Genomic DNA, 22,736 nt, shown 5'->3' on the forward strand with positions numbered 1-22,736 from the left:
AATTATACAGTATCATATGGTTGTAGTCAATTATCAATTAATAGTCTATCATCAATAAATGATAAAGAAACATAATGGACGTATTAATATAATAGTTTATTGGAAAAAAATCTAATGCGTAGTTTAATTACATTTCACTGTTCAACTATTGTTTTTGCTTAAAATGTTAAAATGTAAAGATGACATCTTCCATACAGATTGTGTCCCCTTTGTGGGTGAAACACGTCTGAATTGTGAAAGATACAATACTGAGGCATTTGTAAAAATGAGTATACTTCCAAGTGAACAGAATTTGGGAAATAGTACCATAATTTGAAAAAGTTTGAGTACACATAGAGCTAATGAGCACATTTTCCTTCATTTTGATGTCAACTGTTGAAATATAGATGTAGCATATGGATTAATACAAACAGATATCTGAGACAAAACTACATAAAAAATAATTACATGTTTCTGTTTTGTTTTCTACATAGAAAGAAACCACATCCTCAACATAGAGTCAACTCATGCACAAATGGAATGGTGCTTATTTACAAAATAGTTGCATTCATGTTGGTTTATCCCAAATGTAAGGTTCACATGGCTGGAAACTAGGAATAATCTGCATCGGGATCTGTGATATTCAGACCAAGCATATTGGAGAGGCTTATTGATATGCTATTGTTTCCATCCGATGAGTCCAGTGCATCTGAGTTGATTTTTGCTTTGAACACCTTCAACCGCTCCATGATGTTAATAGGTCCTGAAGGTGATGTCTCTTTCCGTCCTTCATTCAAAGATACATTCACTTTAGACAAACTGACCTCTGTACTAGCTGTATCAAGGCCTCCTTCAAGCTTTGGTGTGTCAATGGCCTCAAAAAGGGCCTCAGCAGCATCTTTGAGCGCACTCTCAATCTTGTTGTTCTGTGGAAGTCTGTGAAAGGTAAACATTGGTACCTCTACCTGACCACTCTCTGTTTTATCACCACTCTGCTCTTCCTCATTGTCCACGTCAGAATCCTTACCTTTTGAGCCAGAATAATCAAAGCTTGGCCACTTTAATGGCCATTTTAACTTACTTTTGTGAGTGTCATCTACTTTGATGTCAGCGTCAGGTAAATTGACGTCTAAATCTGGCATGTCAACATTGGCCTTAACGTCAGGAGCAGAGAGACTCAGTTCAGGTGTACTATTCTCTCCCTCAACTTTGGGGACAGAAACTTCCACATCAGGCGTATTCACATCTGCATAGGCATCAAGTTCTGGTACCTTTATTCTAGGTCCTGAGAGACCAAACTTTGGCATCTTAAAATAAGGCAGTTTTCCAGAGGGAGCGTCAATGTCAACATCTGGAGCTTTCAATTCGACCTCAGGGCTTTTAATGTCTCCCTGCACACTCAGATCAATGTCTGGGACACTTACTCCAATCTCTGGGGTAGAGAGATTAAGAACAGGAGCATTCAACTCTACCTCAGGGCCAGAGAGGTCAGCTTTTGGTAAACTTAGATTTATATCTGGTGCACTGATATCACTTTCAACATTAGGAGCAGATATATTTAGATCTGCTTGAGGTATATCTAAATCTACCTTTGGGGCTACAAGCCCAGTCTCAACTGTGGGAACTAAAATATTTATGACAGGTGCATCAACGTCAAGGTTGGGTCCCTCCAGTTTATGATTTGTTTTCAGGTCTAGGTCATGACCTTGAAGGTCTACTTTTGGTAAATTCACATCGACCTCTGGAACTGATATGTCTAAATCTTGTATCTTAAGCTCAATTAATGGAACCTCAATGTCGAGATCAGGGGCTTTAAGGTCTACTTCAGGCACATTAATATCAAGACATGGAGCAGCGATGGCTCCCTCAATTTTGGGGGCAGGAAGGTCTGGTGTTTTCAGCTCTACAACACAGGCTTGGAGGTTAGCTGTTGGTAAATTGACATACACATCAGGAACAGAGACATCCAACTCTGGGGCCTTTTGATTAGCATCCATCTTTGGTCCTTTAACTCTTGGCCCTGTTAAACCAAAATTTGGCAGTTTGATTTTAGGTAACTTGAATTTTCCAGAGGGAGCATTAAGGTCAACATCTGGAGCTTGAGGATCTACCTCTGGACCTTTGATGTCAGCTTCAGGCAAACTAATACTCAAATTTGGAGCAGCGATGGCTCCCTCAATTTGGGGGGCAGAAAGATCCAGGTCTGGTGTTTTCAGCTCTACAACATGGGCTTGGAGGTCAGCTGTTGGCAAATTGACATCCACATCAGGAACAGAGACGTCCAACTCTGGGGCCTTTAGATTAGCATCCAGGTTTGGTCCATTAACTCTTGGCCCTGTTAAACCAAAATTTGGCAGTTTGATTTTAGGCAACTTTAATTTTCCAGAGGGAGCATCAAGGTTGACATCTGGGGCTTGAATATCCACAACCAGTCCTTTGAGGTCAGTTTCAGGCAAACTCACATTGAGATCTAGAACAGCAATGTCTCCCTCAATTTCTGGTGCTGAGAGGTTGAGGTCTGGTGTTTTTAAGCCGACATCAGGCCCTTTCAGATCTGCTTCGGGTAAGTTAACATCAACATTTAATTCTGGGGTGTTAAGATCAGCATCTACATCAATCTCCGGTCCTTTTACTTTTCTCATTTTTGGCCATTTTATTTTCGGTAACTTGAATTTTCCAGAGGGAGCATCAAGGTCTACATTTATATCTGGTCCTTTGAGGTCAGCTTCAGGCAAACTGACATTGAGATCTGGAACAGCGATGTCACCTTCAATTGCTGAAAGGTCCAAATCTGGTGTCTTCAGATCAGCATCCACATCAAGGTCTGGTCCCTTCACCTTATGTCCAGACCAGTTAATTTTGGGCATTTTAAAAGTTGGAAATCTATGTTTTCCAGAGGGTGCCTCAACGTTGACCTCTGGTGCCTGAAGATCTACATCTGGACCTTTCAAATCAGATGTGGGTAAATTGACATCTACATCTGGTGCACTTATATACCCGTAAATGTTAGGGGTAGAGAGACTCATGTCAGGTACAGTCAGATTCGCTTCCAGATCCATTTCTGGCTCCTTCACCTTTGGACCGTGGAGTCCAAATGTAGGCTTCTTTAGGTTGAACAACTGGAATTTTCCAGAGGGAGCATCAATGTCAACATCTGGAGCTTCAAGGTCAGCTTTGGGTAAATTAAGATCTACATCTGGTGCACTTATTTCTCCATCAATGTTTGGAGTGGAGCGATTCAAGTCAGGTGCAGACAGGTCAGCATCTATGTCCACTTCGAGTCCCTTAATCTTGGGTCCAGAGAGTCCAAATTTGGGCTTTTTTAGAGTAAGCCATTTGAATTTCCCTGAAGGGGGCTCAATGTCCACTTCTGGTGCGTTAAGGTCTACTTCAGGGCCTTCGATATCTGCATTTAGCAAATTGATGTCCAAATCAGGCGTGTCAAGCCCTGCATCAACATCAGGGACAGAGAGACTGAGGTCAGGTGCCTTCAGATCTGCATCAACATCTGGAGCTTTTATCTTTGGTCCAGAGAGCCTGAATTTAGGCTTTTTGAGTGTTGGGAACTTAAATTTGCCAGTGGGAGGATGAATGTCAACATCAGGGCCACTGAGGTCTGCTTTGGGTAAATTCAATTCTAAATCTGGGGTGCTCATCTCACCCTCAATCTTTGAGGCAGAAAGATCAACGGTTGGTGTCTCCAGATCTGCCTTAACATCCACATCAGGGGCTTTGACTTTTGGCCCATGAAGACCAAATTTGTGTTTCTTTAAATGAGGCCATTTGAATTTACTTGAGGGAGCCTCAATGTTGATATCTGGAGCTTGCAGATCTACCTCAGCTTTTGGTGAACTCAGATCTACATCTGATGCGCTTATCTCTCCATCAATGTTGGGAGTGGAGAGATTCACGTCAGGTGCAGACAGGCCAGCATCTATGTCCACGTCAGGTCCCTTCACTTTTGTTCCAGATAATCCAAACTTGGACTTTGTTAGAGTTAGCCATTTGAATTTGCCTGAAGGAGCCTCTATGTCACAATCTGGAGCTTTCAAGTCAGCATTTGGACCATTAAAATCTACATTTGGGGCTTTAATTTCCACACCAGGGGCTGAAAGGTTCAGGTCTGGTGTCTCCAGCTCTCCACTGAGACCAGGGCCTTCTAAATCTGCTGATACGTTCACGTCTTCCTTTGGTGCTTTGGCTTTTATGTGTGGTAGATTGAAGTGAGGCATTTTTAATTTTGGATGCTTGTACTTCAATCCATTCGTCTTAACCTCTGGTTTCTCCAAGTCAAGTGAGGCATCTGGAGTGCGGAGCTTTGGTATTGATAGACTGTCTTCAGGGCATCTGAGGGTGCCATCAAGATCTGCTCCTTTCATTACAGGCCTAGACATTCCAATGGTGGACATTGTGAACTTTGTATCACCATCAGTTCCAGGTGTGTCCAATGTCACATTGGGCAATTCCCCATTCAAAGTGGTACCATTGATTTCACTCTTCAACCTCCCTTCAGCATTTAATTGTCCACTGAGGCCATCGACCTCAATAGTTGGTGTCTCAACTGATCGCTGCATTCTGCTGTAGGTATCCTTGAGCATCTGTAGACAATCAAATAGTAAATAAAGCATAGTGCTATGTGGTACTTAGTGGGCAAATACTAAGGTATTGATCCATAATACATTATTGGCATAATTCTTCAAAATAACCTTGGAACTATTATGTCAGCATAGTGCAATGACTGCTGGCATAAATCAAGTAAATTTGATTCTGACACTTACATCCCCAGGACCTTTGAGGCCACCGTCCAATGAGCAGAGACTGACGCTGGCTTTCAGATCCTGCTTTGTCATAACTCTCATGTTGTCATTGTAAGGCTCCATGATCTTGAGTAATTTTATCCTGTCATCTTTACTGAGGTGGTTCAGATTTATGGTGACAGCAACAGTCTCATTGTCTAAAAGAGTAGAGAAAAAAGGCTCTGTCATTTAAAAAAAAACTTTTACTAATAATGATCTATTATGATTCACATCTTATAATTAGGAATGTTTTTGATCAGAAATGAACTAGTATGTGACATTTTACCTTCTTTTAAGCCACTCTCATCAGTGACACTAGGGTCTGTGCTTCCAGTGATGACAACTCCTCCTCTGTCTGAATCCTCCAGGACCAAGCTTTTGGAGTAACGTCTTTGCTGACTTTCCCCGTTCTAGTAAGATGTCAACAATCAAATAAAATGAAATATCAATTGTAGTCATTATCATTAAGCAGCAACCGTTTGTAACAGTTACATTAGCATGTGTGCAGTATCCATCCAAAGTGGACTAAGAATCTGGTAAGACAAAATATCTATGGTTTTAGCCTCAGATTTTTTACACTGTGAATACACCCCAGGATAGATGTTTTTAGGAGAACAGACTCCCTCAAGGCTCCTGCTCTTTAAAGGGGCAATCTGCTTTTCAAACATTAACAAAGAGGTCACCCGCCATTGTTTTTGTAAAAAGCTGAGGGATGGGGCTGGAGAAATGTTACCACTCTCAAATTCATAGATAGAGCTATGGTTGCAAGGACTGACCAGCTATGATATAAAAATACTATACAGGGTTTGTTTACAATTATATTGTTTACTAACAATGAAGTAAAATGAGCTTATATTTTGGGTTCTGTTGGGGTACGACAGTTGACCTAAGCACACAAGGCTTTTATAAGTTATATTCTTCATGAATCAATGGAATATATCATTTATTTAAGTACAAAAATTGATGTATCAATCTCAGATTGCCCCTTTAATGGGAAGCATGAAAGGTTATAAAATGTCAGGGAATGTTATAAATTATTTGACTCACCATGATTTCTGAAGTATATTTACAGCGGCATATCAAGAACAATGTCCTCACTATAACCTGTAAAAACAATAACAAAAAATAAGTGAGGTACAGTTTGTCTTTACTATCAGTTTATAATGTGATTTAAAAAGCAAAATTCCCTCTAAAATAAGACATTTAATCTTATAGGGTTTGATGTTGCACAACAATAAAATGTACATTGAAAAATCTTCAAGGACGATTTTCCCTATCATTTTGTAGGAGCCAAATTAAAAATATATTTCAACTTTATATTTTAACAATTTTTATTGTTGGAATTGTTGCATTTACTAATTACAAAACTGCCTCACATTAATATAATATCTGTATGTGGTGATATATCTGTTAATGAAAACTTTTGTGAGGTGAAGCTAGCAGAGAAAAACCACTTCCTCTCCCAGCTCTGTGGGTGAAACATCCACACACAAACACACACAGTTGCACACAGTTAATGCATCTCTGCTCAGACTTACACCTAAACAGTCTTTGCTAGACTTTTGCTACGTCACAAGATAAGGCAGGTGAGATTAATGCTTGAGCATTTCACAAATGGAGTGTCACGGATGTACGTACAGAATAATATGAAATTCTCAGACCAGGTTGCATAACTTAACATGTAAAAACCAACCAAAATATTAATTGGACTGCTGAAAGGTATCCTCACAATTGTTATAATGACAATAATTAACCACTCTAAAGCTTTTGTCATTAATTTACTGCTGGCTGATTGACAGAGAGAGTGACAGCGACACCCACACACAGACAGCCGCACGTTTAGGAACCCCTGGAATGGCCACTGCCAGGATGCTCAGGGGAATGTGTCGCAAAACAGTTGGTTTACATGCATGATAGCTTACATGCCATACCTACTACCACATACTGCCACACCCACTACTGTAATGAATGTCAATGTGTTCACCTGCATTGTGATGCTGAGGGTTCGGGCAGCATGTCAGAAAGAGGGAATGGTGTAAGCCAAATTATGAGTGTCATGATATTGGCTTCAAAACATTACATTATTGCACCAGAAGGGGTGGACTGGGAAAAGAATCCGGCCCAGGTATTTTATCCACACCAGCCCACATCACTGTGCACGCCGCCAACTCATCCCCAGCCATACACACACATCCCATCCCCACACATACACCCTACCCTGACCCTACTTGAACACAGGCAGTAGTGCTGACACATAACATTGGCAGTACAGTACAGCGTTTCTCAACCATTGCTGTACCAGTGACTGACGAGACATGGTCCTCCTCAAATTTTTTAACCAGCTCGTGTTTAAAATAAATACAATATGTAAAAACACCACTGGAGACTATAACTGTGCATCTGCTCTAGTCATTTTGTTTGCCTCCCTGTTGTGCTGTTGATATGTCTCTGCATCTTATGTCAGAGTGATCTTATGTCACTCTGTGCTTCTTATTGTTCTCTGTCTGCCTGCCTGTCTGCCTGCCTGTCTGTCTGCCTGCCTGTCTGCCTGCCTGCCTGCCTGCCTGCCTGCCTGCCTGCCTGCCTGCCTGCCTGTCTGTCTGTCTGCTTAAGCCTTATATGTTCTAAAAGCCAAGCTAATGACTTAGGCTATATTGCTAATTAGTACCTGTCATACACTACATATATACAAGTATATGGACACCCTTTAAAATGAGTGGATTCGGTTATTTCAGCCACACCCGTTGCTGACAGGTGTATAAAATCAAGCACACAGCCATACAATCTCCATAGACAAACATTGGCAGTAGAATGATCTAACAGCTAATAGACCAGACGCTAACTAGAGGTAAGAGACAGAACTAGTCTGTTTGGTAACATCGCTAATAGACCAGACGCTAACTAGAGGTAAGAGACAGAACTAGTCTGTTTGGTAACATCGCTAACAGACCAGACACTAACTAAAGTCTATTAATCTAAAGTGGAAGTTGGGAGAGTTATATTTGAGTGTTTCAGTGAAATGTGAGGGAGGCCCCGCTCTCTCGCTTTCCCAGATGCTTATGTAATACCTTGCTAAAACCAAGTATAGAGTTTATTTGTTATAATTCATTGGTATTAGATTTAAAAGGTGATCGAATAGCTCCTGATTTGTAATGTCATTAATGCATGTCTTTTGAAGCAATGTTTTAAAAAAATTTACAAGTGAATAGGTTGGTTTACTTTTAAGTTTAAGTTTCCCACGTATCTCGTTAAAGTTTTGACCAATGAGGTAACTTGTTAAGTTGTGGCCAATGGGAGAGTGGACTGGTTGCTGGGAAAGAAAAGAGAGGGAAACGTTGAAAGAAGGGAGAGGAGAGACGTTAGTGGGGTTGGTGAAGGAAAAACGACCAAAGGAAACGATAAAGAGAGAACAAAACCATACCTACAGAGTTTTTTAAAGGGAAATCCTGATTTTATTTCTATAAAAGAGTGTTTATTATTTCGTTAAGAAAGACCTAGTAGAGACTGAAGCTGCCGTCGCATTGTGGAGACATTCGACATCCTACAGGTTAGCCTAGCATCGTGCAAGACTTGGAGAGAATTGCTTGTGACGATCAACGAGTTCGGGTTTCCAACGGATGTCTGTTGCTGCTACAGAGTACTGGCTGCATTGATAGCTGTGTTCGCTGTGGATCTTGTGAGGACACCTGCACGGAACTACTATATTTTGCTGAGGCATTATCTACAAGTAGTGAGTAACTACAAATGTGGGGTGGACTTCGGGACTTTATGTATGTCGTCATTTTTTTTATGAGCTCCAACGCGCGCCCAGGGTTTAAGCAAGCTTGCAAATAATTTGGACATGGGTTGTGGAAAAATCATTGGGGTTTATTATTTTTATTTCTTTTGATGTGATACATTGAACATTTGATTAATATAGATCTTGAACCTTATGTCTGTTGTATTGGTGGAGTCATTTACTGTTTCAGTTTCATTTAATGCATGGGAAAGCATATCCTTATAACAATAACCAAGTCTATAATCATTCTATCTGAAGTTAATACCCTATTTGTCATTCACCCTAGCAAGTTTACAATAGGGATTCTTATAGTCCTTCTCACCTAATATCCCATGCTGTTCAGATATTCTAAATAAGGTAATATCGTGAGAGTCAAATTCGAGCCTGGTGAGAGGGTTACATTTTTGGGGGCTCGTCCGGGATCTTGGTTATTGTTGATGGGATATTTTTGACTCCCCATTAGACAATTTTGAATTGAAATTTTGGATTTTCTTCTGACATTGCTGTATAGGCATAAACCTACAACATGCATGTTGAAGAGATTGTTACCTGGTGTAGAGAGAAACAGCTAGCTACTAATCGTGCAGTTGTCCTTAGCAGTGTTACAGATGATGTGTCTGATGAGGTTCTGCTGGAAATGCTGACTTATGTTAAGGCTTTTGGTAAAATTAGACTGCATGGTCGTTGTTCTTATTCAGCTGGTAAAAAGCAGTATGTTTTGGTAGAGATATCAAACAACCTTAACGAAATAGCTGTGCCAAGTGTTGTTGGGATACCTGGAGAGTTGGGTCCCTGGCCTGTACATGTAGTTTCACATGTCACATCTCCAGTTGAGAAAGAGGGTGAAGATTTCCATGCAAAGCTATTATCCTTTCTGAGATATGAAGGGAAGACTGTGGCTGATGTTAAAGGCCTGGTAAGTCCCTCTGGTGCTGACCTCAACGCTGAACTGGTTACTGCCATAAGTTCACTGGTAGAAAAATGCAACAATGTGCCATCTGAGACTCAGAGTTACCGTAAGCTACGTATGTTCTCAGGTGCGAAGCCCACTCCTAGTGGAGAGGAAGAGTATGACGCATGGGCTGAGCAAACCACCCATTTTCTAGAGGAATGGCAGTGCACCGACAATGTGAAAAAACAGAGAATAATAGAAAGTCTTAAAGGGCCTGCTGCTGACATTGTGAGGTTCTTTAGGACCGGAAACCCCCATGCTACAGCGATCGAATACGTGAAGGCTCTAGAAACCGCATTCGGTACCACCGAAAGTGCACCTGATCTCATGGTAAGGTTCAGAAACACATTCCAGAGTGAAGGAGAGAAGCTTTCAGCTTACCTGTTGAGACTTGACAAATTGCTGCACAATGTATATCGAAAAGGAGGCATTGAGCTGTCAGAGATGAATCGCACACGCATTGGCCAAGTAGTGAGAGGTGCATCCTCACATGACATGGTTGCGCTTCGTATTCGCATGACCTATAAGCTGCGTGATCCACCAACCTTTACTGAGCTGCTGCAGGAAGTAAGGGAGGAGGAGGACATGATTCAAGACAGGAACACAACGAAGAGTGTTGTGAAGTCATCAGCTGTTGCTCCTGTTGCTACAGTTTGTGAAGAAGCTAATACTGAGATAGAAGTGCTGAGAAAAGAGCTAAAAGGTTTGAAAATTGAAATGACATGTCTCATGTCTGCTAACGTCACAGCAGCTCACTCTGAGACACAAAGGTCAGATGTTGCATTTAGAAGCAAAAAGAAAAGGGTAAATCCATCACAAGAACAGACACAGGCCGACAGAAACCATGGAGTGTTCTGTTATAGATGTGGAGAAGATGGCCATTTCAAGAGAAACTGTGAAGGTGAAGAGAACTTGAGGAAAGTCAACACACGCCTGATCAAACAAAAACGGTCTATGGGAAACTACAGAGGGACCCAGTAAAGGAGCGGCCTGACGTCCCGGTGAAGATACGTTCCACAAAGTGCCACAAGTATGAAGACATGAAAGACATGCTACCTACAGGTTTAGTTGGCCCAAGTTCTGTCGTTTCTGTACAGATTGAAGGTGTCTATGCTAAAGCTTTACTAGATAGTGGTTCTCAGATTACTCTACTTTACAGATCCTTTTATGACAAGTACCTGACGCATTTGCCATTGATTCCTATAGGAAACTTAGAGATATGGGGCCTTAGCTCTGAGCAGTATCCATATGATGGCTATTTGTCGCTCAAGCTTGAGTTCTCGGGATCGGTTGTGGGCGTAGCAGAGACCATTGAAGCACTTGTGTTGGTATGTCCAGATCCGGCCATGAAAGGTGACGTGTCTATTCTGGTCGGCACAAATACGTCTGTAGTGAAGAGACTTATGACTGCTTGCAGAGAAAAGGAAGGTGAAGGTTTCCTTAGCACACTACAAGTTCATCCTGCTATCAAGGAGGCATATGAGAGGATGAGAGAAACCTCAACTGATGATGATGAGAAGAGAGGAACGGTCTGGTTCGTACAGACAAAACCTGTCACCCTGCCACCTGGTGGGCAGGCGAGAGTTACTGGAATTACAAAGTTTCCTGGGATACCGTCTACTCAAACCCTTCTGGTAGAGAGGCCTGAAGAACCCTGGTTCCCTGAAGAACTACTAGTGAGGCCTGAAATCCAGACGGTTGCAGTTGTGTCGTCTAGAAGAATCACCCTTACTGTCAGGAATGTCTCGACAAAGGAGATCACTCTGAAACGAGGTATGCCTATTGCTCATCTGTTTCCTGTAGATATTGCTCCTGGGTTTCCATTGAAACGAGAGCAGGATTCATCTGAGAAATTGACGTCTTCTTCATTCAACTTTGGAGATTCTCCAGTGCCTGAGGGATGGAAGAAGAGGTTATGTGAAAAGATGATGGAACGGAAAGAAGTGTTCTCAACACATGAGTTTGATGTGGGTTGTTCAAAGAGTACTCATCACACCATCAGAGTTACTGAAGACAAACCATTTAGGGAGAGATCTCGCCGCTTGGCTCCAGCTGATGTTGAAGATGTAAGGAAGCATCTAAATAACTTGAAAAGTTCTGGGATCATATCTGAGTCGAGAAGCCCCTATGCATCTCCTATTGTGGTGGTGAGGAAAAAGAATGGCAGCATACGCATGTGTGTTGATTACAGGACCCTCAACAAGCGCACTGTTCCCGACCAGTACACAGTCCCACGTGTGGAGGATGCTCTGACATGTTTGAGTGGGAGCAAATGGTTCAGTGTGTTAGATCTCCGAAGCGGATACTATCAAATCCCAATGGGTGACACAGATAAAGAGAAGACTGCATTTATCTGTCCAGTTGGATTCTACCAATTTGAGAGGTTGCCACAGGGTGTGTCCGGAGCACCTGCAACATTTCAACGTGTCATGGAACAGACAGTTGGAGACATGAATCTACTCGAAGTTCTTGTTTACCTTGACGACTTAATCGTGTTTGGAAGGACGCTGGAAGAACACGAGCAGAGGTTGCTCAAGGTGTTGGACCGCTTGAAAAGTGAAGGCTTAAAACTGTCCCTTGACAAGTGTCAGGTTTGCCGCACATCTGTCAACTATGTTGGACATATCATATCCCAGAATGGAGTGGCCACAGACCCATCAAAAATTGAAGCTGTCACCACGTGGCCAAAGCCTGAAACTGTGACTGCTCTGCGTTCTTTCCTAGGATTCTGTGGATATTACAGGAGATTTGTGAAAGACTACTCTAAAGTGAGTTACCCCCTGAATCAGCTCTTATGTGGATATCTTCCCGCAGGCAAGAAAGGGAGAAAGTCCAAGGAAGAGGTGAAAGCCTACTTCAATAACTCAGAACCATTTGGATCAAGGTGGAATGAGAAGTGTGAATTGGCATTCGAGACATTGAAGGAAAGCCTCACAAAAGCTCCTGTGTTGGCTTTTGCTGATCCTCAGTTGCCATACGTTCTACATGTAGATGCTAGCCGCGAAGGGTTAGGTGGAGTACTGTACCAAGACCAAGGTGAGGGTCTGCGTCCTGTGGCATTTGTGAGTCGAAGCCTGACCGCTTCTGAACGCAACTACCCAGCTCACAAGTTAGAGTTTCTTGCGTTGAAGTGGGCCGTGGTTGATAAACTACATGATTACCTGTATGGGGTCAAGTTCGAGGTTAGAACAGACAACAACCCATTGACATATGTCCTCACGTCCGCAAAACTGGATGCCACTGGTCATCGTTGGCTGGCTGCGTTGTCTACCTATGACTTTAGTCTCAAGTACAGGCCAGGCAGGCAGAACATAGATGCCGATGCTTTATCTCGCCGCCCTCATCAGCAATATGCAGTGGAACAAGATTGGAGAGACATTCCTGCATCCAGTGTTAGAGCCATGTGCCAGATGTCTAATGTTGTTAGAATAACTCCTGGATCATCTCATAGTAGAGTGATTGATCAGTTGGGAGCCTCTATGCATGCTGTGCCTCAAGCATACTGTAACCTGAGCATGCTGACGTCTAACATGCCCAGATTGAGCACTATGGAACTTTCTGCATCGCAACAAGAAGATCCTTGCTTAGGAGAGATGTGGGTTGCTCTTAATAAACATGATATCACCAGGGTGACCAGGACAAAACATCCACTCATCTCTTTGCTCCTGAGAGAGTGGGAGAAGCTAAAGATGGAAGATGGAGTTATGTACAGGATCACACATCCGCCAAACAAGACTCGTCGTGCTCAATTACTTCTTCCAGAGAAGTTCAAAACTATGGTTCTCACGTCGCTGCATGATGACTCAGGTCATTTAGGATTTGACAAGACATATGGACTTGTCAGAGACCGGTTCTACTGGCCACGCATGAAGATGGAAGTAGAAGAGTACTGTAAGTCCTGTGCTCGCTGTGTACAGAGGAAAACACTTCCAAAGATAGTTGCTCCGCTTGGTCATATGCAAAGTGATGGACCTATGGACCTTGTGTGTATGGATTTCCTGTCCATTGAGCCTGACTCCAGTAACACAGCGAATGTTCTTGTCATTACGGATCATTACACAAGATACGCTCAAGCTTTTCCTACGAAGGATCAGAAAGCATCCACTGTCGCCAAGGTATTGTGGGAGAGGTACTTCATCCATTATGGTCTGCCCAAGAGGATGCATAGTGATCAAGGTAGAGATTTTGAAAGTCGACTCATCCATGAGCTACTGAATATGCTTGGAGTGGAGAAGTCAAGGACAACACCATATCATCCTCAGGGAGATCCGCAACCCGAGAGATTCAACCGAACCTTGTTGAACATGCTTGGAACTCTTGATCCTACACGAAAGAACAAATGGAGTCAGTATGTTGGGCATCTAGTGCACTCGTATAACTGTAGTCGGAATGAAGCGACTGGCTATTCGCCATATTTTTTGATGGTTGGACGTGAAGCTAGATTGCCTGTTGATATTTGTTTTGGAGTCTCGAGTGATAGCTCTTCAGAGAGAACTTACCTCAAGTATGTATCTGATATGAAGAAACAGTTACAAGCTACTTACAAACTTGCTGAGAGCACTGCTGGAAAGCAAAACCAAGAAAACAAACAGCGATATGATAAGAAGATCCGCTACACGCAACTTATGCCTGGAGACAGAGTCCTCATACGGAATCTAGGACTGCAAGGAAAACATAAGCTGGCAGATCGCTGGGCCTCTACGCCATATGTGGTGGAAAGTCAGATGTCAAACTTACCTGTGTTTCGTTTGAAGCATTAAATTGGAGATGGACCCATTAAGATTCTTCATCGAAATCACCTGCTACCACTGGGGCAGAAAGTGCGCATAGAACCTGTGGTTAACATAGAACCAACACCTGGTAGAAGGACCCTGCAAAGAAGGAGGAAGAGAAAGGGACATGAAAAGTTGCCTGGAAACTGTACTCCTCGGAATGATGAGAAAGTTGAAGAGGTTGAGAATCCAGAAGATGAGAAGGATTTTGACTCAGAAGATGAGGACATCGGAGTATGGTATGAAGTGCCAACTACAAACTGTATAAGCCGAGAAGTGGAAGAGATGTCGGAACCATTTAGCTTGGACTTAGACATAGTTTGGAATCAAATGACAGGGGAACCTGAAAGAGCAGACGAAGTTCTGGAAGTAAAAGAGTCCAGTCAAGAAGATGAGGTCGCAACTGGAGTTGAAGTAGATGATAATGAGGCATCTAACTCAGTTGAAGAGATTACAGAAGAGGAACGAGAAGTTCAGGGAGAAGTGGAAACTTCTGAGGAAATGGAAGGACCAGGGATAAGAAGATCTCAGAGAGTAAAGAAAGCGCCTGTATTACTTACCTATGATAAACCTGGAGTTCCAAGTATAGCCCCAGTTGTCAGATATTGTTCCACATTGTACAAGTGGATTGGATAAGGGAAACACAAATGTATCTCATTTTCAATTATCTAACAAGTTTTGTCTCAGCTGTAGGTTGTAGTTAAGAGTTGACACATTTACTTGTCATTACATTTCACTTATGTTTACAAGTCATGAGGACATGCCTATTTTGGTGGGGGGAGAGTGTAATACCTTGCTAAAACCAAGTATAGAGTTTATTTGTTATAATTCATTGGTATTAGATTTAAAAGGTGATCGAATAGCTCCTGATTTGTAATGTCATTAATGCATGTCTTTTGAAGCAATGTATTAAATTTTTTTACAAGTGAATAGGTTGGTTTACTTTTAAGTTTAAGTTTCCCACGTATCTCGTTAAAGTTTTGACCAATGAGGTAACTTGTTAAGTTGTGGCCAATGGGAGAGTGGACTGGTTGCTGGGAAAGAAAAGAGAGGGAAACGTTGAAAGAAGGGAGAGGAGAGACGTTAGTGGGGTTGGTGAAGGAAAAACGACCAAAGGAAACGATAAAGAGAGAACAAAACCATACCTACAGAGTTTTTTAAAGGGAAATCCTGATTTTATTTCTATAAAAGAGTGTTTATTATTTCGTTAAGAAAGACCTAGTAGAGACTGAAGCTGCCGTCGCATTGTGGAGACATTCGACATCCTACAGGTTAGCCTAGCATCGTGCAAGACTTGGAGAGAATTGCTTGTGACGATCAACGAGTTCGGGTTTCCAACGGATGTCTGTTGCTGCTACCGAGTATTGGCTGCATTGATAGCTGTGTTCGCTGTGGATCTTGTGAGGACACCTGCACGGAACTACTATATTTTGCTGAGGCATTATCTACAAGTAGTGAGTAACTACAAATGTGGGGTGGACTTCGGGACTTTATGTATGTCGTCATTTTTTTTATGAGCTCCAACGCGCGCCCAGGGTTTAAGCAAGCTTGCAAATAATTTGGACATGGGTTGTGGAAAAATCATTGGGGTTTATTATTTTTATTTCTTTTGATGTGATACATTGAACATTTGATTAATATAGATCTTGAACCTTATGTCTGTTGTATTGGTGGAGTCATTTACTGTTTCAGTTTCATTTAATGCATGGGAAAGCATATCCTTATAACAATAACCAAGTCTATAATCATTCTATCTGAAGTTAATACCCTATTTGTCATTCACCCTAGCAAGTTTACAATAGGGATTGTTATTGGAGATGTCCTTCTCACCTAATATCCCATGCTGTTCAGATATTCTAAATAAGGTAATATCGTGAGAGTCAAATTCGAGCCTGGTGAGAGGGTTACACTTAGTTAATTTCATTCCGATCTCCTTTGCATTATTGTAGCCTTTTCTGTAGCCTGTCAACTATGTGTCTGTCTATCCCTGTTCTCTCCTCTCCACACAGGCCATACAAACGCTTCACACGGCGTGGCTGCTGCCACTCTAATCTGGTGGTCCCTGCGCGCACGACCCACGTGGAGTTCCAGGTCTCCGGTAGCCTCTGGAACTGCCATTCTGCGGCCAACAAGGCAGAGTTCATCTCAGCCTATGCCACCCTCCAGTCCCTCGACTTCTTGGCGCTGATGGATACATGGATTACCACAGAAAACACTGCTACTCCTACTGCTCTTTCCTCGTCTGATCATGTGTTCTCGCATACCCCGAGAGCATCTGGTCAGCGCGGCGGTGGCACAGGAATCCTCATCTCTCCCAAGTGGACATTCTCTCTTTTCCATCTGTCTATCTCCTCATTTGAATTCCATGCTGTCACAGTCACTAGCCCATTCAAACTTAACATCCTAGTCATTTATCGCCCTCCAGGTTCCCTTGGAGAGTTCATCAATGAGCTTGATGCCTTGATAAGTTCCTTTCCTGAGGATGGCTCACCCCTCACAGTTCTGGGTGACTTTAACCTCCCTACGTCTGCCTTTGACTCATTTCTCTCTGCCTCCTTCTTTCCACTCCTTTCCTCTTTTGACCTCACCCTCACACCGTCCCCCCCTACTCACAAGGCAGGCAATACACTTGACCTCATCTTTACTAGATGCTGTTCTTATACTAATCTCACTGCAACTCCCCTCCAAGTCTCCGACCACTACTTCGTATCCTTTTCTCTCTCGCTCTCCTCCAACACTACTCACTCTGCCCCTACTCAGATGATAATGTGCCGTCATAACCTTCGCTCTCTCTCTCCCGCTACTCTCTCCTCTTCCATCCTATCATCTCTTCCCTCTGCTAAATCCTTCTCCCTCCAATCTCCTGATTCTGATTCCTCAACCCTCCTCTCCTCCCTCTCTAAATATTTTGACTCTCTATGTCCCCTATCCTCCCGGCCGGCTCGGTCCTCCCCTCCTGCTCCGTGGCTTGACGATTCATTGCGAGCTCACAGAACAGGGCTCCGGGCAGCCGAGCGGAAATGGAAGAAAACTAGACTCCCTGCGGACCTGTCATCATTCCACTCCCTCCTCTCTACATTCTCTTCCTCCGTTCCTGCTGCTAATGCCACTTTCTACCACTCTAAATTTCAAGCCTCTGCCTCTAACCCTAGGAAGCTCTTTGCCACCTTCTCCTCCCTGCTGAATCCTCCTCCTCCTCCCCCTCCCTCCTCCCTCCTCCCTCTCTGTGGATGACTTCGTCAACCATTTTGAAAAGAAGGTTGACGACATCCGATCCTCATTTATTAAGTCAAATGACACCACTGGTCCTGCTCACACTGCCCTATCCTATGCTTTGACTTCATTCTCCCCTCTCTCTCCAGATGAAATCTTGCAACTTGTGACGGCCGGCCGCCCAACAACCTGCCCGCTTGACCCTATCCCCTCCTCTCTTCTCCAGACCATTTCCGGAGACCTTCTCCCTTACCTCACCTCGCTCATCCTTGACCGCTGGCTATGTCCCTTCCGTTTTCAAGAGAGCAAGAGTTGCACCCCTTCTCAAAAAACCTACACTCGATCCCTCCGATGTCAACAACTACAGACCAGTATCCCTTCTTTCTTTTCTCTCCAAAACTCTTGAGCGTGCCGTCTTTAGCCAACTCTCTTGCTATCTATCTCAGAATGACCTTCTTGATCCAAACCAGTCAGGTTTCAAGACTGGTCATTCAACTGAGACTGCTCTTCTCTGTGTCATGGAGGCTCTCCGCACTGCTAAAGCTAACTCTCTCTCCTCTGCTCTTGTCCTTCTAGACCTGTCTGCTGCCTTTGATACTGTGAACCATCAGATCCTCCTCTCCACCCTCTCCGAGTTGGGCATCTCCGGCGCGGCTCACTCTTGGATTGCGTCCTACCTGACAGGTCGCTCCTACCAAGTGGCGTGGCGAGAATCTGTCTCCGCACCACGTGCTCTCACCACTGGTGTCCCCCAGGGCTCAGTTCTAGGCCCTCTCCTATTCTCGCTATACACCAAGTCACTTGGCTCTGTCATATCCTCACATGGCCTCTCCTATCATTGCTACGCAGATGACACACAACTAATCTTCTCCTTTCCCCCTTCTGATAACCAGGTGGCGAATCGCATTAAAAACTGTAATATCTTATGTTTCACGGAGTCGTGGCTGAACGACAACAATGATAACATTCAGCTAGCAGGCTATACGCTACATCGGCAGGACAGAACGTCTGACTCTGGTAAGACAAGGGGCGGCGGTCTGTGTATATTTGTAAACAACAGCTGGTGCACAAAATCAAATACTAAGGAAGTCTCGAGGTTTTGCTCGCCTGAGGTAGAGTATCTTATGATAAGCTGTAGACCACACTATTTACCAAGAGAGTTTTCATCTATATTTTTCATAGCTGTCTATTTACCACCACAAACCAATGCTGGCATTAAGATTGCTCTGAATGAGTTGTACAAGGCCATTAATCAACAGGAAAACGCTCATCCAGATGCAGCGCTCCTAGTGGCCGGGGACTTTAATGCAGGGAAACTTAAATCCGTTCTACCTAATTTCTACCAGCATGTTAAATGTGCAACCAGAGGGAAAAAAACTCAAGACCACCTTTACTCCACACACAGAGACGCATACAAAGCTCTCCCTCGCCCTCCATTTGGCAAATCTGACCATAACTCTATCCTCCTGATTCCTGCTTATAAGCAAAAACTGAAGCAGGAAGCACCAGTGATTCGGTTAATAAAAAAGTGGTCAGATGACGCAGATGCTAAGCTACAGGACTGTTTTGCTAGCACAGACTGGAACATGTTCGGGATTCTTCAGACAGCATTGAGGAGTACACCACATCAGTCACTGGCTTCATCAATAAGTGCATCGATGATGTCGTCCCCACAGTGACCGTACGTACATACCCCAACCAGAAGCCATGGATTACAGGAAACATCCGCACTGAGCTAAAGGGTAGAGCTGCCGCTTTCAAGGAACGGGACTCTAACCCGGACGCTTATAAGAAATCCCGCTATGACCTCCGACGAACCATCAAACAGGCAAAGAGTCAATACAGGTCTAAGATTGAATCATACTACACTGGCTCTGACGCTCGTCGGATGTGGCAGGGCTTGAAAACTATTACAGACTACAAAGGGAAGCACAGCCACGAGCTGCCCAGTGACACAAGCCTACCAGACGAGCTAAACCACTTCTATGCTCGCTCGAGGCAAGCAACACTGAAGCATGCATGAGAGCACCAGCTGTTCCGGATGACTATGTGATCACGCTCTCCGTAGCCGATGTGAGTAAGACTTTTAAGCAGGTCAACATTCACAAGGCCGCAGGGCCAGACGGATTACCAGGACGTGTACTCCGAGCATGTGCTGACCAACTGGCAAGTGTCTTCACTGACATTTTCAACATGTCCCTGACTGAGTCTGTAATACCAACATGTTTCAAGCAGACCACCATAGTCCCCGTGCCCAAGAACTCTAAGATAACCTGCCTAAATGACTACCGACCCGTAGCACTGACGTCTGTAGCCATGAAGTGCTTTGAAAGACTGGTCATGGCTCACATCAACAGCATAATCCCAGAAACCCTAGACCCACTCCAATTTGCATACCGCCCCAACAGATCCACAGATGATGCAATCTCTATCGCACTCCACACTGCCCTTTCCCACCTGGACAAGAGGAACACCTACGTGAGAATGCTATTCATTGACTACAGCTCAGCATTCAACACCATAGTGCCCTCTAAGCTCATCACTAAGGATCCTGGGACTAAACACCTCCCTCTGCAACTGGATCCTGGACTTCCTGACGGGCCGCCCCCAGGTGGTAAGGGTAGGTAACAACACATCTGCCACACTGATCCTCAACACGGGGGCCCCTCAGGGGTGCGTGCTCAGTCCCCTCCTGTACTCTCTGTTCACCCATGACTGCATGGCCAGGCACGACTCCAACACCATCATTAAGTTTGCCGACGACACAACAGTGGTAGGCCTGATCACCGACAACGATGAGACAGCCTATAGGGAGGAGGTCAGAGATCTGGCCGTGTGGTGCCAGGACAACAACCTCTCCCTCAACGTGACCAAGACAAAGGAGATGATTGTGGACTACAGGAAAAAAAAGAGGACTGAGCACGCCCCCATTCTCATCGACGGGGCTGTAGTGGAACAGGTTGAGAGCTTCAAGTTCCTTGGTGTCCACATCACCAACGAACTATCATGGTCCAAACACACCAAGACAGTCGTGAAGAGGGCACGACAAAGCCTATTCCCCCTCAGGAGACTGAAAAGATTTGGCATGGGTCCTCAGATCCTCAAAAAATTCTACAGCTGCACCATCGAGAGCATCCTGACTGGTTGCATCACCGCCTGGTATGGCAACTGCTTGGCCTCTGACCGCAAGGCACTACAGAAGGTAGTGCGTACGGCCCAGTACATCACTGGGGCAAAGCTCCCTGCCATTCAGGACCTCTATACCAGGCGGTGTCAGAGGAAGGCCCTCAAAATTGTCAAAGACTCCAGCCACCCTAGTCATAGACTGTTCTCTCTGCTACCGCACGGCAAGCGGTACCGGAGTGCCAAGTCTAGGTCCAAAAGACTTCTCAACAGCTTCTACCCCCAAGCCATAAGACTCCTGAACAGCTAATCATGGCTACCCGGACTATTTGCACTGCCCCCCACCCCATCCTTTTACGCTGCTGCTACTCTGTTAAGTATTTATGCATAGTCACTTTAACTCTACCCACATGTACATATTACCTCAACTACCTCAACTAGCCGGTGCCCCCGCACATTGACTCTGCAACGGTACCCCCCTGTATATATAGCCTCCCTACTGTCACTTTATTTTACTGTATATATAGCCTCCCTACTGTCACTTTATTTTACTTCTGCTCTTTTTTTCTCAACACTTTTTTTGTTGTTGTTTTATTCTTACTTTTTTTTGTTTAAAATAAATGCACTGTTGGTTAAGGGCTGTAAGTAAGCATTTCACTGTAATGTCTGCACCTGTTGTATTCGGCGCATGTGACCAATAAAATTTGATTTGATTTGATCTCTGCATGTCTGGCAGACATATCAGTGTGGATGACGGATCACCACCTCAAGCTGAACCTCGGTAAGACGGAGCTGCTCTTCCTCCCGGGGAAGGACTGCCCGTTCCATGATCTCGCCATCACGGTTTACAACTCTGTTGTGTCCTCCTCCCAGAGTGCAAAGAGCCTTGGCGTGACCCTGGACACCACCCTGTCGTTCTCCGCTAACATCAAGGCGGTGACCCGATCCTGTATGTTCATGCTCTACAACATTCGGAGAGTACGACCCTGCCTTACACAGGAAGCGGCACAGGTCCTAATCCAGGCACTTGTCATCTCCCATCTGGATTACTGCAACTCACTGTTGGCTGGGCTCCCTGCCTATGCCATTAAACCCCTACAACTCATCCAGAATGCCGCAGCCCGTCTGGTGCTCAACCTTCCCAAGTTCTCTCACGTCACCCCGCTCCTCCGCACACTCCACTGGCTTCCAGTTGAAGCTTGCATCTGCTACAAGACCATGGTGCTTGCCTACGGAGCTGTGAGGGGAACGGCACCTCCGTACCTTCAGGCTCTGATCAGTCCCTACACCCAAACGAGGGCATTGCGTTCATCCACCTCTGGCCTGCTGGCCCCCCTACCTCTGCGGAAGCACAGTTCCTGCTCAGCCCAGTCAAAACAGTTCGCTGCTCTGGCACCCCACGGAACAAGCTCCCTCACGACGCCAGGACAGCGGAGTCACTCACCACCTTCCGGAGACACTTGAAACCCCACCTCTTTAAGGAATACCTGGGATAGGATAAAGTAATCCTTCTACCCCCCTTACCCCACCCCAAAGAAAAAAAAAGAAAAAAACATATTGTAAAGTGGTTATCCCACTGGCTATAAGGTGAATGCACCAATTTGTAAGTCGCTCTGGATAAGAGCGTTTGCTAAATGATGTAAATGTAAATGTAATGAATGGCCTTACTGAAGAGCTCAGTGACTTTCAACGTGGCACCGTCATAGGATGCCACCTTTCCAACAAGTCAGTTCGTCAAATTTCTGCCTTGCTAGAGCTGCCCTGGTCAACTGTAAGTGCTGTTATTGTGAAATGTAAACATCTAGGAGCAACAAAGGCTCAGCCACGAAGTGGTAGGCCACACAAGCTAACAGAACGGGACCGCAGAGTGCTGAAGGCGTAGCGTGTAAAAATTGTCTGTCCTCGGTTGCAACTCTCACTACCGAGTTCCAAACTGCCTCTGGAAGCAACGTCAGCACAATAACTGTTCGTCGGGAGCTTCATGAAATGGGTTTCCGTGGCCGAGCAGCCGCACACAAGCCTAAGATTACCATGCGCTATGCCAAGCGGTGGCTGGAGTGGTGTAAAGCTCGCCGCCATTGGACTCTGGAACAGTGGAAACTTGTTTTCTGGAGTGATGAATC

General features: G+C 44.4%; 1 protein-coding gene across 2 annotated transcripts in view; it reads right to left on the reverse strand.

Annotated features, from left to right (window-relative positions):
- Positions 1-75: 75 nt before the first annotated feature.
- The window catches only part of LOC121570145 (neuroblast differentiation-associated protein AHNAK), a 28,023-nt gene continuing 5,362 nt past the window's right edge, over positions 76-22,736 (reverse strand). For both annotated transcript variants that reach the window (XM_041881643.1, XM_041881637.1), the window contains exons 2-5: positions 5,823-5,879; positions 5,062-5,185; positions 4,758-4,933; positions 76-4,577 (exon numbers count right to left, since the gene is read on the reverse strand). In XM_041881643.1, coding sequence (XP_041737577.1) covers positions 591-4,577; positions 4,758-4,933; positions 5,062-5,185; positions 5,823-5,825 — 4,290 coding nt within the window. In that variant the 5' untranslated portion in view covers positions 5,826-5,879 and the 3' untranslated portion in view covers positions 76-590. The remainder of the gene's footprint in view (positions 4,578-4,757; positions 4,934-5,061; positions 5,186-5,822; positions 5,880-22,736) is intronic.

Source organism: Coregonus clupeaformis, chromosome 1 (genome assembly GCF_020615455.1).
Source record: "Coregonus clupeaformis isolate EN_2021a chromosome 1, ASM2061545v1, whole genome shotgun sequence".
Lineage (NCBI taxonomy): Eukaryota > Metazoa > Chordata > Actinopteri > Salmoniformes > Salmonidae > Coregonus > Coregonus clupeaformis.